The 12,045-nt window shown below is 39.4% G+C and overlaps 1 protein-coding gene across 3 annotated transcripts in view; it reads left to right on the top strand.

The window, feature by feature from the left end:
* The window catches only part of AKR1D1 (aldo-keto reductase family 1 member D1), a 116,782-nt gene that overhangs the window by 90,916 nt on the left and 13,821 nt on the right, over window positions 1–12,045 (top strand). For all 3 annotated transcript variants that reach the window (XM_021078691.1, XM_021078690.1, XM_021078692.1), the window contains 2 exons: window positions 3,674–3,751; window positions 4,961–5,083. In XM_021078691.1, coding sequence (XP_020934350.1) covers window positions 3,674–3,751; window positions 4,961–5,083 — 201 coding nt within the window. The remainder of the gene's footprint in view (window positions 1–3,673; window positions 3,752–4,960; window positions 5,084–12,045) is intronic.

Here is a 12,045-nt window from a genome sequence, read left to right as displayed (position 1 = left end):
TTATTGTTTGTAGACTTTTGGATGGTGGCCATTCTAGCTGGTGTAACGTGGTACCTCAGTTGTTTTGATTTGCATGTCTCTAATAATGAGTGATGTTCACCACAACGGGAACTCCTTTTATTATTTTTTAAAAGAACAAAAACCTTTCCTGCTAAAATATCTTGGCGCTTTATCATTTTTTAAATTCTCCTTTTCATTTTAATTCCTCTATACAGTTTTGTTTTGTTTTTATTCTTTTTTGGCTGCCACGCAGCATATACCCTGAGCCAGGGATCAGATTAGAGCTGCAGTTGTGACCTATGCTACAGTTAGGCAACACCAGATCCTTCAACCCACTGTGCCAGACCAGGCATTGAGCCTGTGTTGTGGCACTGCAGAGATGCCGGTGATCCCACTGAGCCACAGTGGGAACTCTAGCACTTTATTATTTTCCAAATGTCAAGTTAAGAAGCAGACACAATTTCAGAACAACAAAATACAAAAAAAAGTCACGGTAAGTTTTTGTTTGTTTGTTTGTTTGCATGCTTGCTTTTTTGCTTCTTAGGGCTGCACTTGCAGCATATGGAGGTTCCCAGGCTTGGAGTCGATGGGAGCTACAGCTGCTGGCCTACACCACAGCCACAGCCATGCCAATCCGAGCCATCTCTACAACCTACACCACAGCTCATGAGAACACCAGATCCTTAACCCACTGAGCGAAGCCAGGGTTGGAACCTGCATCCTCATGGATCCTAGTTGGGTTTGTTAAGCACTGAGCCATGAAGGGAACTCCATGATAAGATATTTTTAAAAGATGAAGTTATTGCTGAACAGGAATGAGAGTCAGTAGAATGGCTTTTAAAATATTTGTTTATTTATTTTTCTTTTTATGGCCACACCTGCAGCATATGGAAGTTCCCGGGCTAGGGGTGGAATCAGAGCTGCAGCTGCAGCCTACACCACAGCTTTTGGCAATGCCGGATCCTCACACTGAGCAGGGCCAGGGATCAAACCTGCATCTCACAGACACTATGTCAGGTTCTTAACCTGCTGAGCCACAAGGGAAACTACAGTATGGATTTTTAGGGAGTTGAATTGGTGGGTTTTTTGTGTGTGTGTATGTGTCTTTTTAGGGCCACAGCTGTGGCATATGGAGGCTCCCAGGCTAGAGGTCCAATCAGAGCCTACACCAGAGCCACAGCAACACCAGATCCAAGCCGAATCTTCGACCTACACCACAGCTCGCAGCAATGCCGGATCTTTAACCCACTGAGCAAGGCCAGGGATCAACCCCACAACCTCATAGTTCCTAATCAGATTCATTAACTACCAAGCCACAACGGGAACTCCTGAATTGTTCTTCTAATAATGCCTTAGTTGGGAGCAGGAAAGGATAAAAAGACAATGGGCTTATCCAAATGAAGGGATTGGTAAAATAAGCACAGTGGAAGCTTAAGGGGACAGCATAGAAATATCTAACATGGGTACAGACTTGATAAGGACTTAATTAAAATTTGGGTGAGTAGTAACAGAGTTCATGATGAATCATAAAGCTATTTCAGAACTGAAGTAAAATTAGGAAATCAATGTAAATGTAAAATTAGAAAGGAGTTCCCACTGTGATGTAGTGGGTTAAAAATACAGCTGTAGGAAGTTCCCGTGGTGGCTCAATGATCACAAGCCCGACTAGTATCCATGAGGACGCAGGTTCGATCCCTGTCTTCACTCAATGGGTTAAGGATCCAGTGTTGCTGTGAGCTGTGGTATGGGTCTCAGATGCAGCTTGGATCTCGCATTGCTGTGGTTGTGGCAGAGGCCAGCAGTTGTAGCTCCAACTGAGCCCCTAGCCTGTGAACTTCCATATGCCGCAAGTGAAGCCCAAAAAAGCAAAAAACCAGAAAACAACTGTAGAGGCTCAGGTTCAATCCCTGGCTCAGTGCAGTGGGTTAAATGACCTGGCATTGCTGTAGCTGCTGCATAGGTTGCAGCTGCAACTGGGATTCAGTCCTTGGCCTGAGAACTTCCACATGCTAAGGGTGTGGTCATTTGAAAAAAAAAAAAAAAAAAAAAGGAGACCAGAGTGGGAATAAGGGTCATTAGTACTGAGAAAGTCAAATGACTTGGATGTCAGAGACAGAGAGGGCAGTTAACATGAAGGATTACTTGGCTTTGAGGAGGAAGGAGCCCTTTTCCTGCTTTTAGCAACACAAGAGAAAAATGAGATGAAATTATCATGGAGAAAGTGTTATCACCAGGTGAACGTTTCATTCAGGTGAGATGGCAGAGGGAAAAATTAGGGGAACATTTTAAAAATATAATGGATTTTGTCCAATTGCCAGATTTTCAACAACAAAAAAAATTCCTGTTATCAAGGTCTACAAAGACTTCTGTGCCACTCACCAAGTCCAGTAGACATGCTGTCCTCCTGTTATCTGCTCTCGTTCAACAAAGTTGACTACTTCCTCCTTCCTTAAACATGTTCATCTCATGGTTTCTCTATCACCCTCTCATGATTCTTTGGCAACTGCTTCTCGGCCAAAGTCCAAATGTTTTGCCCAGAGCACTATCATCAGTATTCTTATCTTAGTGAACCACACTCTCAATCAGTGATTTCATCCAGTTACAGGGATTAAATACCGTTTTATATGCGAAGAACTCTCAAATTTTATCTGCGTCCCTAACCTCCTTCTAAGGTTACTCTTTGAGACTTCTCTTTTCTCTTTAAATATCCATTTGAATGTCTGATGGTCATTTCAAACTCAAAATATCCCAAACAAAACTCTCAGTTCCTTGCCTAACCTCAAGAAATGATTACCTCCATCCACTCAAGGAACTGAGGAATCATCTTTTATTTCTCTCTGTCCTTTTTCCAAGCCCATGGGTCCTCTTTTTAAATATAGCAAAAAAGAAGAAGTCTGAAAGACAGTGTTCTACACCATAATCAGTCTTCCTTGGGAAAGTTTCATCCAAAAGTTAGAGACGGCAGTTTGACACTTAGTGTGTGAGGTAGGGGGAGAAAAGGTGCTGAACTCTTGGAGCACCCAAAAAGGGAAAGAAAAGAACCATGGGGCAGTTGGCTAGACTTTAGAAGTAACATGCTTTGCCTTTCCCTTTTACTTAAGGAGCATTCGCCAACTAGACTTTTCTTAGCTGAGGAATTTCTTCTTCTCACCTTCAGTGATGACCTTTGTTTTCTTATAAGAGTAGGAAATTTGCTGTCCTCAACTTTGGCAAAAATTGGCTATTGAAACACTGAGTCTATACCCCTAATTCTCAGCTTTTACTTTCTTTAATGAATAATTTTTCATTAAGAGAGATCTTATGTGTTTTAGTAAATTAAATATTGATGAGAAAGAGTCCTTAAAAAAAAAAAAAAGAGAGAGATCTTCATGGCTTAAGAATAATAATAAGCTCTCAGTAAATAAAGGAATAATGAATACTAGGGTGAAATAATGAGATTAATGTGGCATATATATTGGACAAATGAATTTCTGGACAGTTCCACAAAAGAGAGAAAAAAAATATATATATATATGTATGTATGTATACCTTGAATTGTTTTCCCAGGGCAATAGTATATTGGAATATTGAAAAACTCAAATTCCATATTATTTTGGAATATTGACAACTCAAATTCCATCATTTGAGTCCCCAGATGAAATAAGTTATATTTGTTTTTGTTTTTGTTTTCAAGCCTGGAGATGACAACTTTCCTAAAGATGAAAATGGCAAATGGTTATATTGCAAGTCAAATCTGTGTGGCACTTGGGAGGTAAGTGGGCCTCTCTCTTACCTTAAAACTGTGCATTTTTAAATTGTGACCTGATTATTCCTGATTTATGGAGAATTATAGTCTTTACTCCCAATGAAAAGTAATAATCAGGTATTTCTGACCATAAATAAAATCTCCACTTCTGTGTGATGGAAAATGTTTGATTTTGCTTTGATGGAAGAGAAGAATGCCAAAGATAAGGAAGAGAGAAATATGGGAGAAAAAAGAAAGTAAAGGAAATAAATTCTACTGTAATAGTAAATTAAAATATATAAATGAAATGGATTCCCACATTTTTAAAATTTCTCAAATAGGATTTTTAAAAATCAATAATACGGTGTCTAAAAGACACAAACTTGGAGTTCCCATTGTGGCCCAGCAGATTAAGAACCCAATTGGTATCCACAAGGATGTGGGTTCAATCCCTCATCTCATTCAGTGGGTTAAAGATCCAGCATTTCCACAAGCTGTGGCATAGATTACAGATGCGGCTTGGATCTGGGGTTTCTGTGGCTGAGGGCATAGACCTCAGTGGAAGCTCTAACTGACCCCTAGCCTGGGAACTTCCATATGCTATGGGTGTGGCCTTAAAAATAAATAAATAAGAGCAACAAACTTTTTAAAAAATAAGGAAAACTGGAAAATAATTCTGGTTCCATTTCTGAGAAGGCTGCTGGCACCCTCCCCAAAATTACAAGACTGGGAAACTAGGGGGAAATAATGTGAAAACCCTTATGGATTTAGGAAGGGGGGTGAGTACAGATATTTTGGACTGGTCTGTTTATGAGGTAGTATGGCAGCTTTTACCTAGAGTAGCAGGCAGCTTAACAACTAGTAAAATAGTTTTGAGACATCTTTCTTTCTTTCTTTCTTTCTTTCTTTCTTTTTCTTTCTTTCTTTCTTTCTTTCTTTCTTTCTTTCTTTCTTTTTTGCTTTTTAGGGCTGCACCTGCAGCATATGGAAGTTCTCTGGCTAGGGGTGGAATCAGAGCTACAGCTGCTGGCCTACACCACAGCCACAGAAATGTGGGATCCAAGCTCCATCTGCAACCCACACCACAGCTGACAGCAATGCCAGATCCTTAACACACTGAGCAAGGCCAGGGATCAGACCTGCATCCTCATGAATACTAGTTGGGCTTGTTACCACTAAGCCACAATGGAAATTTTTAGAGGCTTCTTTCTTGATCCATTGGCTTTTACCCCACAGGCTTTGGAAGCTTGCAAAGATGATGGCCTGGTGAAATCCCTTGGAGTATCCAATTTCAACCGTAGGCAGCTGGAGCTCATCCTGAACAAACCAGGACTCAAGTATAAGCCAGTCAGCAACCAGGTACAGCTTGATAAGAGGAGGGAGGTGAGGGGAGTGTGGGGGTTGGGGAGTGTGGGAGAATCCTTTACTTGAAAGGAAGAATCCTGGACTAGGAGGCATAAAATCTTGTGATCACTCTACAAATATCTCATCATTAGACCCTAGGCAAGTCCATTTATGTCTCTTAAGAAAAAAGATTTGAAAGTTCAGGGAGTACCCTTTGTGGCTCAGTGGAAATGAACCTGTCTAGTATCCATGAGGATGCGGGTTCAATCGCTGGCCTTGCTCAGTGGATTAAGGATCTGGCTCTTCCATGAGATGTGGTGTAGGTAACATCTCAACCCAGTGCTGGGTTAAGGATCCAGCATTGCTCAGATCTGTTATTGCTACGGCTGTGGCTATGGCGTAGGTTGGCAGCTGTGGCTCCAATTCAACCCCTAGCCTGGGAACCTCCATATGCCAAGGGTGTGGCCCTAAATAGACAAAAAAGAAAAAAGAAAAAAGAAGAAGAAACATACAAATATTTGTGGATACTAAAAAAAGAATTTTAGTTTTCTGGAGCTATGGATACACAAGGTAGCCATGGGAAAATTGTAAAGAAAAACAGTACATGTAATAGTATAAAAATGTTAACCCCTAAAAATATTAGAAACAAAATGCAAACGAAAATAGATTATATTTTTTAAAGTATAATTGAGGAAGTTCCCATTGTGGTGCAGCAGAAATGAATCCGACTGGGAACCATGACGTTTCGGTTCAATCCCTGGCCTTGCTCAGTGGGTTAAGGATCTGGTGTTGCCGTGAGCTGTGGTTTAGGTTGCAGACGAGGCTAAGATCCTGCGTTGCTGTGGCTGTGGCATAGGCCAGCAGCTGTAGCTCCAATTGGACTCCTAGCCTGAGAACCTCCATCTGCTGCGGATGCAGCCCTAAAAAGCAAAATAAAATAAAATAAAATAAAATAATGAACTAAAATAAAATAGAAAAGGGGATTGTATCCATATAAATTAAAAGCCTAATAAAAAATCAATTAAAAAAATCAGGAAAACAAAGGCTCAACAGAAAAAATGGGCAAAAGAAGTGAACAGAAGACAAATTGCAACACTGTAAACATGTGAAAATTGTCCAGCTGCACTAGTAAATACAGAAATTTAAATTAAAGTGTAGGATGAGATTAAGACCCTAGAGAAGAAAGACTGGAGCTCACCTTCAACAAGCAACAAAGCAACAAAATTACAACCAATTGCTAAACAACCTTTAACAAGATGGACTGAAAACTATCAAAAAAGATATCCTATTCCAAAAGACAAAGAGGAGGCCACATGGAAACGGTAGGAGGAGTGATTTTGCAATATAAGTAACCCCATAGCCACCAGGTAGGTAGCCCACAGACTGGAAAGTAACTGTATTGCAAAGACTCACCCAGGAGAGTGACAATTCTGAGCCCCACATCAGGTTCCCACCCCTGGGGATCTGGCATTGGGAGGAGCCCCAAATGCATCTGGTATTCAGGGCCAGTGGGTCTTGTGCACAGGAGCTCCACTCTTGAAAAGCACACACAGGCTTTCATGTGCACTGGGTCCCAGGGAAATGCAGAGACTCCATAGGAATCTGGCTCAAACCTGCCTGCAGTTCTTGGAGGGTCTCCTGGGAAAACAGGGGGTGACTGTGGCTTATTGTGGGAAAAGCACATTGAAGGCAAAAGTCTCAAGAATAATCATCAGTGTGAACTCCTCTAGACATGGCCATTTTCGAAAAATCTGGCCCCACCCATCATGACTGAGAAGATTCAGGCCAAAGAACAAACTAGGAGGGAATACAGCCCCACCAATTAGCAAACAGGCTACATAAAGACCCCCCAGGCACACAGCCTCTAAACACATCCAAGGACAAAGCCCCACCCACCAGAGAGATAAGAATCAGCTCCACCTACCAGTGTGCAGGCACCAGTTCCTCACATCAGGAAGCCTTCAGCAAGCCCCTGTACCCAACTTCAGCCACAGGGATGGGGTGGAGTAGACATCAGAAGCAAGAGAGGCTAAAACATATTGTCTGCAAAAACTACCACACCAAAAATCTATACAAAATGAAAAAGAGACTTATGACTCAGATGAGGGAAAGAGAAAAACAAACAAACAGACAAAAACAGCTAAATGATCTGGAGATACCAACCTCCATGAAAAAGACTTTAGAGAAACAATAGTAAAGATGATTCAAGACCTTGGAAATAAACTGGAGGCAAAGATTGATAAATTACAAAATTGAACAGAGAAATAGAAGATTTAAGGTTAAGCCAGCAGACATGCAAAATAAAATAGGTGAAATAAAAAAATCACTAGAAACAACCAACAGCAGAATACAAGAGGCAGAAGAACAAAGAAGAGAGGCGGAAGACAGACTAGTGGGAAGATCACTGGCACATAACAGAAAAGAGAAAAAAAGGTTGAAAAGAAATGAAGGCAGATTAGAGTATTCTGGGACAACATTAAACACACCAACATCTCTGTGATAAGGCTGCCACAAGGAGGAGAGGGAAAGGGCCTGGGAAAATATTTGAAGATATAATAACAGAAAACTTCCCTAACAAATCCAGAAAGCACAAGTACCATATAAAATAAGCCCAAGGAGGAACACCTTGAGACACATTTTTATCAAACTGACCAAAACTAAAGACAAAGGGAAAATATTGAAAGCAGCTAGGGAAAAGGAACAAATAACCTACAAGGGAACCTCAATAAGGTTATTGGCAGATTTTTTTTCAGTAGAAACTCTGCAGGCCAGAATTGAGTGGCACCATACACTTAAAGTGATGAAAGGAAAAACCCTCCAACCTCCAATATTACTCTACCCAGCAAGGCTCTCATTCAGATTTGAAGGAGAAATCAAATGCTTTCGGACAAGCAAAAGCTAAGAGAATTCAGCACCACTAAACCATCTTACAACAAAGACTAAAGGATCTTCTCCAGGTGGAAAAGAAAAGGCCATGACTAGAAACAAAAATATTACAAATGACAAGGTTCACTGGTAAAGGCATACATATAGTAAAGGTAGGAAGTCATCCACAAATATGCTACCACAATCAGAAATGGTGAGAATAGGAGGGCACAAATGCAGGACAGTGGAGATGCACTTGCAATTAAGAGAGCAACAACTTAAAACACTATTTTGTGTGTGTGTGTGTACACGTGTATATGTATATATATTTTCCTATATCAAAACTACAGGGTAACTGCAAACCAAAAATTTACAATAGATATACAAATAGGAAAAAGCAATTCAAACACAGCACTAGTCATCAAGCCACAAGAGAATAGAATAAGAGAAGAGAAGAAAAAAGAGCAACAAAAACAAATCCAAAACAGTTAATAAAATGGCAATAAGAACATAACATATTGATAATTACCTTCAGTGTAAATGGACTAAATGCCCCTACCAAAAGATATAGACCAGCTGAATGGATAAAAAAACAAGACCCATATATATGCTGTCTTCAAGAGACCCACCTCACTTCTAGGGACACATACAAATTGAAAGTAAGAGGATGGAAGAAAGTATTCCATGCAAACAGGAATCAAAAGAAGGCTGTAGTAGCAATACTCATATCAAACAAAATAGATCTTAAAATGAAGAATATTGTGAGAGACAAGGACATTACATAATGATCAAAGGATCAATCCAAGAAAAAGATACAACAGTTGTAAATATATATGCACCCATCATAGGATCACCTCAATATATAAGGCAACTGCTAACAACCTTAAAAGGAGAAATTGACAATAATACAATAATAGTGGGGGACTTTAACACCCCGCTTACAGTAATAGACAGAGCACCCAGGCAAAAAATCAACAAGGAAACAGAGGCCTTGAATGACACATTAGACCAGATGGACTTAATATATATTTATAGAACATTCCATCCAAAAGCAGCAGATTACACCTTCTTCTCAAGGGCACATGGAACATTCTCTAGGATAGATCACATTCTGGGCCACAAACTAAGCCTCGGTAAATTTAAGAAAACTGAAATCATATCAAGCATGTTTTACAACCACAGTGCTATACAACTGGAAATCAACAAAAAGAAAATAATTGCAAAAAACATACACGTGGAGATGAAACAACATGCTACGAAACAACCACTGGAAAACTGAAGAAATTAAAGAGAAAACTGAAAAATACCTAGAAGCAAATGACAACAAATACACAACACTCCAAAACCTATGGGATACAGCAAAAGTAGTTCTAAGAGAAGTTTATAGCAATACAAGCCTACCTCTGGAACCAGGAAAAATCTCAAATAAACAACCTAACTTTACACCTAAAGCAGCTAGAGAAAGAAGAACAGACAAAACCCAGTTAGCAGAAGGAAAGAAATCATAAAGATCAGAGCAGAAATAAATGAGATAAAAACAAAGAAAAACAGAAAAGATCAATGAAACGAAAAGCTCTTCTTTGAAAAGGTCAACAAAATTAATAAACCCTTAGACTCATCAGGAAAAAAAAGAGAGGACTCAAATCAATAAAATTAGAAATGAAAAAGAAGTTACAGTGGACATCACAGAAATACAAAGGATCATAAGTGACAACTACAAGCAGCTATATGCCAATAAGATGGACAACCAGAAAGAAATGAACAAATTCTTAGAAAAGTACAATCTTTTGGAGTTCCCGTCATGGCTCAGTGGCTAACAAATCCGACTAGGAACCATGAGATTGCAGGTTCGATCCCTGGCCTTTCTCAGTGGGTTAAGGATCTGACGTTGCCATGAACTGTGTTGTAGGTCGAAGATGTGAAGATGCAGCTGGGATCCTGTGTTGCTGTGGCTGTGGCGTAGGCCGGCAGCAGTAGCTCTGATTAGACCCCTAGGCTGGGAACCTCCATATGCTGCGGGTGCAGCCCTAAAAAGACAAAAATGAAAAAAAAAAGAAAAAGTACAATCTTTTAAGACTAAACCAAGATGAAATAGAAAAGATGAACAGACCAATCAAAAATACTGAGATTGAAACTGTGATTTTAAAACTTCCAACAAACAAAAGTCCAGGACCAGATGACTTCACAGGTGAATTCTATCAAAAAATTTAGAGAAGAGTGAACACCTATCCTTCTGAAACTATTGCAAAAAATTGCAGAGGAATGAATACTATACTCCCAAACTCATTCTATGAGGCCACCATCACCCTGATACCAAAACCAGACAAAGATACCACAAGAAAAGGAAATTACAGGCCAATATCACTGATAAACATAGATGCGAAAATCCTCAACAAAATACTAGCAAACAGAAGTTAGCAGTACATTAAAAGAATCATACAACATGATCAAGTGGGGTTTATCCCAGTGATGCAAGGATTTTTCAGTATCCGCAAATCGGTCAGTGTGATACACCACATTAACAAACTGAAGAATAAAAACCATATAATCCTCTCAATAGATGGAGGAAAAGCTTTTGACAAACTCCAACATCCATTTCTGATTAAAAAAAAAAAAAAAAAAAAAAAAAAAAAAAACAAAAACCTCCAGAAAGTGGGCATAGAGGAAACCTACCTCAACATAATAAAGGCCATATATGACAAACCCAGAGCTAACATCATTCTCAATGGTGAAAAGCTGAAAGAATTCCCACTGAGATCAGAAACAAGACAGTGACGTCCACTCTTCCCACTACTATTCAACATAGTTTTGGAAGTCCTAGCCACAGCAGTCACAGAAGGAAAAGAAATAAAAGAATTCCCATTGTGGCTCTCTGGTAACGAATCCGAATAGTATCCATGAGGATGCATGTTCAATCCCTGGCCTCACTTAGTGGGTTGTTGGCGGAAATGTAAATTGGTGCAAACACTATAGAAAACAGTATGGAGATTCCTCAAAAACTAAAAATAGAATTACCATTTGATCTAGCAGTCCCACTCCTGGGCATCTATTCAGAGAAAACCATGTACATGTAACCCCCAGTGTTCATTGCAGCACTGCATACAATGGCAAGACATGGAAGCAACCTAAATGTCCTTCAACAGAGGAATGGATAAAGAAGATGTGGTACATATACATAATGGACTATTGCTCAGCCGTAAAAAGGAATGAAATAATGGCATTTGCAGCAGCATGGATAGACCTAGAAATTATCATACTAAATGAAGTTAGTCAGACACTGAGACACACACGTCATATGCTGTCATTTATATGTGGAATCTGAAAATACAATGACCTTCTTTGCAGAACAGAAACTGACTCACAGACTTTGAAAAACTGTGGTTTCCAAAGGAGACAATTTGAGGGGGAGGGATGGGCTGAGGGTTTGGGATGGAAATTTGTAAAACTGGGTTGTAACGGTGGTTGTACAACTACAAATATAATAAAATTCATTGAGTTTAAAGTAAATAAATAAATTTATGTGTAATTTTGTATTATGTATCAAATTACCAAAGTTTTTATTTTTTTAATATAATGTTCCCTGTAAGCAAGTGGTGAAGTAAGAGCTGGCAAATGCAGATTGGTTTAACCTTACTGGAAAGCAAATTTGCAATAAGCAGCAAGAGCCTTTAAATATGTTCAGGAAGTTCCCACTCAGGCACAATGAGTTATTGATTTGGCTTGTCTCTGTGGAGGCACCAGTTCAATCCCAACATGGCACAGTGAGTTAAAGATCTGATGTGCTGCAGCTGTGTCATAGGTCACAGCTGCAGCTTGGATTCAGTCCCTGGCCAAGAAACTTCTATATGCCCTGGGTGCAGCCAAAAAAAAAAAAAAAAAAGTTCAGTCTCCTACTTCCAGGAATATATCCTTTGAAAAAATCAGAATGCCCATATATGTGTTTGTCACAGTACTGTTTATCATAGCAAAAAAAAAAAAAAAAAAAAGAGAGAGAGAGAAAACAACATAAATATGAAAATTTCAGGGAATGTTTAAATAAACTTTAAAATATTCATAGTAGGTTAAATCTTCACAAAAGATGCTCTTTTTTGTTTGGTTTTTTTGGGTCACAC

Source organism: Sus scrofa, chromosome 18 (assembly GCF_000003025.6).
Source record: "Sus scrofa isolate TJ Tabasco breed Duroc chromosome 18, Sscrofa11.1, whole genome shotgun sequence".
Classification (NCBI taxonomy): Eukaryota; Metazoa; Chordata; class Mammalia; order Artiodactyla; family Suidae; genus Sus; species Sus scrofa.
Note: the sequence above shows the minus strand (reverse complement) of the source record. Positions and strands in the feature narration are given on the sequence as shown.